Source organism: Bactrocera neohumeralis, chromosome 3 (assembly GCF_024586455.1).
Source record: "Bactrocera neohumeralis isolate Rockhampton chromosome 3, APGP_CSIRO_Bneo_wtdbg2-racon-allhic-juicebox.fasta_v2, whole genome shotgun sequence".
NCBI lineage: Eukaryota > Metazoa > Arthropoda > Insecta > Diptera > Tephritidae > Bactrocera > Bactrocera neohumeralis.
Window position 1 is genome coordinate 51,639,020 of NC_065920.1, and position 7,239 is coordinate 51,646,258.

Below are 7,239 nucleotides of genomic sequence, written 5' to 3' on the forward strand. Positions count from 1 at the left end.
CCTTTTGCTGTTTGGGGCCAATTGAAGGTAAGGAAGGAAGGAAGAGTAGCCCTTTCTCCACCTGATCTTCCCCTGCTTTCCTCGGCAGGTACTGCGTCGAATACTCTCATAGCTGCAGTAGTCTCTTCCATTAGGACGGTATGAACAAGCTAGGGTAGCCGCTGTCTCTTAATTCGCAGAACTCTGTAAATGTCATCGTATATCTTGTACAGCTCATCGTTCCATCGACTGAATGAAGAACCGTAAATCTTCCGCAGAACCTTTCTCTCGACAACTTGTAAGGTCGACTCATCGTCCATGCCTCTGCATCATATAACAGAACGGGGATGATGAATGACTTGTAGCGTTTGGTTTTTTTCGTCGAGAGAGGACTTTACTAGTCAATTGCCTACTCAGTCCGAAATAGCACATGGTTTTAATATTTATTCTGCGTTGAATTTCGAGACTTGGTGTTAATGCTGGTTCCAAGATGGACGAAATTATCTACGACTTCAAAGTTATGACTGTTGTCGCGAGTGCGACGACTGTTTGTTTGCTGACAGAAGATATTTACATTTCGCTTAACATATGAGGAGGAAGCTTGATATACCGATAATGAACTGAGTTGAAAGTTGAACTTTGTACGAGAACTCCGAGAATTACCACGTGATCGAAGTAGAAATTTGAAGTAGATATAGTAAATTGAAGATAAAAATCCATCGACGTTTTGTTCTTACTTATCCTTCTCGGTTAGAAATCAGAGTATTTTTCGTAACTTTTAATTTTCTTAAGCATATCAAGGAAAAATTTTAATGCAATTATTTTTATTTATTAGAAATTCAGATTATTTGTTCATAATAACTGAAGCAACTAATGATAAATTTATGGAGCCAGTGTGGTCGTAGTCGTTGTAGTAGTAGTTGTTGAATTTGCTGCAACAGTTGAGCTGGCAACAACTGAGGGTGTAACAGTTGAGTTGGCAGCTGGTGCAACAGTAGTGGAATTACGTGGGCCAGGAAGACCACCACAACCGCCACGACCGCCAGGACCACCGCGTCCTCCTAGTCGTGGACCACCATTTAAGAGTCTACCGCCTAGTCCGCCACGTCCACGGAATCCTCCAGGTCCACCACGTCCACGACGTTGGCCTAGAATTGTTTAATATTAAATTCCGCAAAAAACTGAGCAATTTTTAACTAGAGAAACATACCATCAACAAGGACCACGGCGAAAGCGATAAGGAATAATACCGTAAAGAACTTCATATTCACTATTAAATGAACTTCGTCAAACTGTTAATATTATTTTGGCAATTTAGCCCTTATATAGCAGAAGTTCATCAAAGTTTCAACCAAAAAAGTTTCGCAAATTTGCGAAATTTCAAACCAACTGTTAATACAATACTTTATTCATTTAAGTAAATAAAATGCATGCATTTAGTTAAAGTACATCATTATTAAAATAAATATTAGATAGCAGGCTAGACTAGACCAACGGTACTTCACGGTGAATTTTCATGTTCTTTGGCCACTGATAAATAAAGTCAAAGCCAAGCCAAGTTGGAAAAATTATATCGTGGGTGGTCTTAAAACAATGTCCGTCGAATTATGGTACTAATATAAAGTTCTTGAGTTTTGTCTTGAACAGAGTTTTGTCTCTGACAAAGATTAAGTGAAAAGTAAGGAAGGACTACGCTCGGTTGTTGCCGAACATTTTATACTCACTCGAAACTGTGAGAAACACTTGGAAATTTAAAAATTTCAATTTTCTACTCAGTGATTGCTTTAAAAAGTCTAGCGGCTAATTTTGTCCTCACATTTTGGACTTTTTTCTTTTGCGCCTCTGTGCGGCACAATTGACTTCAGTCTGTCAGCTATGGTGTTAGACTAGTTTAAGCTTTCTATACAATCTAGTATAGGAACTTTCTTGATCGCGATTTTTTGATTTTTTTGGTGATTTCAAATTCAAAAATTAATTTTATTGGCTTCAAAGGAGTTACTTAATATTCTTAACACAATTCCGATACTATTTATACCAATTGTATTTGTACTAGCACCTAACTTAATACATTTGTGAAATTAAATTGTCTCACCCATATACGTTCCACATCTACAAGCTGTACTCCTTGACCTACATGCATATCTGTAAACATGTTGAGCTCTTAGCGTAGCTGAGATTTTTTAGGTGAATTAATAATTCTGAATATATTTAGTTTTACTCTATAATGTCGTAAAGGCTACTTCACTTCTTCGGACTGAGTAGGCAGTTGAGAAGTAAAGTCCTATCTCGGCGAACAAAAACCAAACTCTATAAGTCACTCATTATTCTCGCCCTGCTATATGGTGCAGAGGCTTGGACGATGACAACAACTGATGAGTCGACGTTGCGAGTTTTCGAGAGAAAGGTTGTGCGAAAGATTTATGGTCCTTTGCGCGTTGGCCACGACGAATACCGCATTCGATGGAACGATGAGCTGTATGAGATATACGACGACATTGACATAGTTCAGCGAATTAAAAGACAGCGGCTACGCTGGCTAGATCATGTTGTTCGAATGGACGAAAACACTCCAGCTCTGAAAGTATTCAACGCAGTACCCGCCGGGGGAAGCAAATGAAGTGGAAGACCTCCACTCCGTTGGAAATACTAGGTGGAGAAGGACATGGCTTTGCCTGGAATCTACAATTGGCGCCACGTAGTGAAAAGAAGAAACGACTGGCGCGCTGTTGTTAACTCGGCTATAATCGTGTATGCGGTGTGGACGCCAGTAAAGGAGAAGAGAATGCCGTAGAGGGTAGTGACGTCATCGAAAGGAAATTAATGTCAGCAAATCATTTCCTTCCTTTTTCAGAACTAACTGATGGACCGATGTTATTATTACATTGTCTGTTGCCTTCGAGTAATTGCCTCTTTACATAAGTAGAAAATATGTATAGCCGGTAGAAAGTACACTCCCGCCCGAAAATGACTTTGCAATTGTGTGGTTTTCTGGGTTTTTTAGGGAAAAATGTCAGTTATTTTCATTTCTCAATGTTTGTTGAGGTTGAAGTACAAAAATTTAATTGAATTTAATATTGGGTAGTTGAAAAAGTCTTTTCGTATTTTGTCAAAAGTTGTGAAGTTTACGTTTAGAGACGATGCAGTAGCAGTTCGTGTGGCACAACAATGGTTTGCTCGCTTCCGTTCTGGAAATTTCGATTTGAAAGATGCACCTCGCTCTTGTCGGCCTATCGTTGAAAAAGTCAATGAAATTAAGGAAAAGATTGAGCAGGACCGTCACAACCATGACATCGATAAGGAACTTAACATTCATCATCAAACGGTTTTGGACCATTTCAAAAAGGCTATGTGCAAATGAGATCATAGTTCAAGCGTGGTGAAGCTCAACAAATGGTCGCAAGGCCAGAATTGACACCTCGAAATGTTATACGGAGGGTTTGGTGGGTTTGGAAAGGAATCATCCACTACTTGTCGCAGTTTTTCGCCGAGAAACCAAAAAAAATTACACTGATGGAAAAAATTACAAAATGGTACTGATGGAATAAAAAAAATGTCTCATTAGAAATACGAAAAGCTTTTTCGAAAAAAGTGGCAAAAATTGTTAAAGTGATAATCGACCAAAATGGTACATATTTTGTTCATTAAAGAGAAGGCATCAGATGGAATTCAAAATTTTATATTGGAAGAAGGCGTAGTACATGTCATCATGTTAAGAAAAATTATATACCGAATTTCATTGAAATCGGTCTAGTAAGATATGCTTTGATTAGTAAATACGACGTTTTTTGTTAAAGTGATTTTGAACATTTTTCGTGGTTATTATCTTTCTTCCATTTTTGAACTGTATATGAAAATGCCTGACGAAAACGACTTTGTAAACTTTGGTTGACATAGCTATAGTAGTTTCCGAGATATGTACAAAAAACTTAGTAGGGGGCGGGGCCACGCCCACTTTTCCAAAAAAATTACTTCCAAATATGTAATGTCCTTTGAATTTAAAGTAAAAACAATGGCTTTGATCTTCGAACTTAATTTTCTTATGCAGAAACGTGTACCAAGTTTCATCATGATATCTCAATTTTTACTCAAGTTACAGCTTGCACGGACAATACTCTCGTTAGCAACATTGATGGTTTTGACTGCAAAGCAGAAAACAGATGTCATTGTGTTTAAAAAGCAACAGACAAATGTTGCTATTTCTCAGAAAGTTGGTTGTAACGAATCATCAGTGAGAAGGTTCTGTGAAAAATATTTGAAAACTGGCAGTGCTCTCCACCAGCCTGGAAGCGGATGTTGAAGGTAGACGAATAAACGGGAAGGCAGAAATTGCTGCGGAGCTTAAAGATGTTTATCGAATTGTTAAACATCGGTTGAAAGAAAATAATTTGAATGTCTGAAGAACCGCAAAACCGGCAAAAAATGCGTTTTACCCGTTTAAATTGGTGCAGGGTAAGAGCAAATTGGTCCGGAAATGAATGGAATCGTATTGTGTTTTCAGGCGAATGCAAAATGAATCTCATTGGATCAGATTTAGGAGTCATGGTTCGTCGCAGAGTCAATGAACGATACAGTGATCAATGTGTTCAGAGTACTGTAAAGCATTTGCCACACATTACGGTTTGGGGAGCAATTACAAGTTATGGTGTTGGGGAAATACTAATATTAGATGGTACTGTCAACTCAGAAACAAACGCAGAAATAATAAAAAAAGGTATTTTACCTACCATCGAGACTTTAACTGAGCACGTAGAAAAAGTAATTTTTAAAGATGTTTCTACACCGTGTCATCGGACAAAGTCGATATGAATAGTATTGATATTTTCTTTCACGAATTGTTTTTTAAGTTCCATATACACTAATTATTACAAATAAACTTTTTACTTTGCATAGCTTAACGAATATAAAGATATTTTGGAGATTGAGCCTTTTCCATGGCCTGGAAATAGCCCTGATCTCTACCCTATTGAGAACTTGTGGGCAATTATAAAGCGCAAAATTCGACGCCATAAACCAAATAACATTCAAAAATTAAGGGACATTGTTGTTCGAAGTTGCTTTGAACAGTCTATAGCCTAATAGTTTGGTCGCATTTTAGACTTTCTTCTTTCGAGCCTTGGTGTTTTCAAGTTGCCTGCGAACTGAAAAACGGTTTTTACACAATCGACTTTCTGACTCTAAAATCACCATATCTTCAGAAACATAAGGTTGGCTATTTTGCTATTAAAACGGATTATTATTTTTTTTTTGTAAAGATTCATATTGTTATTATGCCATCGGGTTAGAACTACTAACGACATAAATCTTTTCAGTTAAGTTTTTAAGTTTACTCAGACTAGTTTACCGCTCCTTCTTCCTCTTCTTCTTTATTGGCGTAGACACGGCTTACGCGGCTATTGCCAACTTTACAACACCGCGCCTCATGGTTCTTCCTTTTCGCTGTTTGGCGCAAATTAAAGATGTGTGGCCAGGTCCTTCTTCACCTGGTCTTTCCAACGGAATGGAGATCTTCCTCATCCCCTGCTTTCCCCAGCGGATATTGCGTTGAATACTCTCAGAGCTGGAATGTTTTTACTACCGACATGACCTAGCCAGAGCAGCCGCTGTCTCCTAATTCGCAGAACTATGTCAATGCCGTCGTATATCTCGTACAGCTCGTCACTTCATCGACTGAAGGAAGAACCGTAAATCTTCCGCAGAACCTTTCTCTCGAAATCTCGTAAGGCCGACTCGTCAGATGTTGTCATCGTCCATACCTCTGCATCATATAGCAGGACAGGGATGATAAGCGACTTCTTGAGTTTAGTCTTTGTTCGTCGAAGTTATGAATGTCAACAGTGACGCGAATTTAACGTTTTGTCCTGTCATATGTTTATTAAAGTATTCCCAATCATAACCAGCTCAGATCTAACACTCAATTTCACTCAGTTAAAATTTTTAACCTGGCTGGCAAAGTACAAGCCTTTAGACGCAAGCAAACTAAAATATGCGACAATAATTGGATAATCCACATACAGAATCCAGAATTCCGATACAATGTACTAAAAATAGGCTTATTCAACGAAGAAATTCTGAGTGTGACCATTTTCTGGTAGCTATAGATACCAATATGAATTTAGAATACCGACACGAAAACATTACTTTTTAAGAGATGTCAAAGAGCATTTCCCTTAACGTTTTAAGAGGAAGCTTATTATACCGAAAATGAACTGAGTTGAAAATTGAACTTTGTGCTTTAATAACTAGTATGAGAATTACCAAATGATCGAAAATGAAATTTGAAGTAGATATAGTAACTTGAAGACAAAAATCCATCGCCGTTTCGTTCTAACTTATCCTTTTCGGTTAAAAATCAGATAATTTTCATAACTTTTAATTTTCTTTGGCAAACAAGGAAAAATTTTAATGCAATTATTTTTATTTATTAGAAATTCAGATTATTTGTTCATAATAACTGAAGCAACTAATGATAAATTTATGCAGCCTCTGTGGTCGTAGTAGTTGTTGAATTCGCTGCAACAGTTGAGCTGGCAACAACTGAGGGTGTAACAGTTGAGTTGGCAGCTGGTGCAACAGTAGTGGAATTAAGTGGGCCACAACCGCCAGGACCGCCAGGACCACCCGGGCCGTCAAAACCACCAGGACCACCTGGACCGCCAGGACCACCAGGGCCGCCAAGACCACCAGGACCGCCAGGACCACCTGGACCACCAAGACCAACAGGACCGCCAGGACCACCGCCTAGTTGTGGACCACCACGTCCGCCAGGTCCACCTCGTTGGCCTAGAAATGTTTAATATTAAAATCTGCCTAAAACTGAGAAGCTTTCAGCTCAAGAAACATACCATTAACAAGGACCACGGCGAAAGCGATAAAGAATAATACCGTAAAGAATTTCATATTCACTAGTAAATGAGCTTCGTCAAACTGTTAATACTATTCTGGTACCTAAGCCCTTATATAGCAGAATTTCAGCAAAGTTTCAACCAAAAAATTTTCGCAAAATTGCAAAATTTCAAACCAACTGTTAATACAATCTTTTGTTAATTTAAGTAAATAAAATGCATGCAATTGGTTATAGTACGCCAGTATTAAAATAAATATTAGACAGCAGGCTAGACGAGACGGTGCTTCATAGTAATTTTTCATGTTCTTTGGCCACTGATAAATAAAGTCAAAGCCCAAGCCAAGTTGGAAAAATTATATCGTAGGTGATCTCAAAACAATGCCCATCGAATTATGGTACTAATGTAAAGTTCTTGA

General features: G+C 38.3%; 2 protein-coding genes across 2 annotated transcripts; both read right to left on the minus strand.

Annotated features, from left to right (window-relative positions):
• Window positions 1–861: 861 nt before the first annotated feature.
• LOC126753703 (myosin heavy chain IB-like) lies at window positions 862–1,244 on the minus strand. The gene is made up of 2 exons (XM_050465378.1): window positions 1,190–1,244; window positions 862–1,127 (listed from the first exon to the last, which is right to left on the minus strand). Exons 1-2 carry the CDS (start codon window positions 1,242–1,244, stop codon window positions 862–864), a joined length of 321 nt encoding a protein of 106 aa, XP_050321335.1.
• Window positions 1,245–6,451: 5,207 nt separating this feature from the next.
• On the minus strand, window positions 6,452–6,876 carry LOC126753704 (myosin heavy chain IB-like). The gene is made up of 2 exons (XM_050465379.1): window positions 6,822–6,876; window positions 6,452–6,759 (listed from the first exon to the last, which is right to left on the minus strand). Exons 1-2 carry the CDS (start codon window positions 6,874–6,876, stop codon window positions 6,452–6,454), a joined length of 363 nt encoding a protein of 120 aa, XP_050321336.1.
• Window positions 6,877–7,239: the final 363 nt, after the last annotated feature.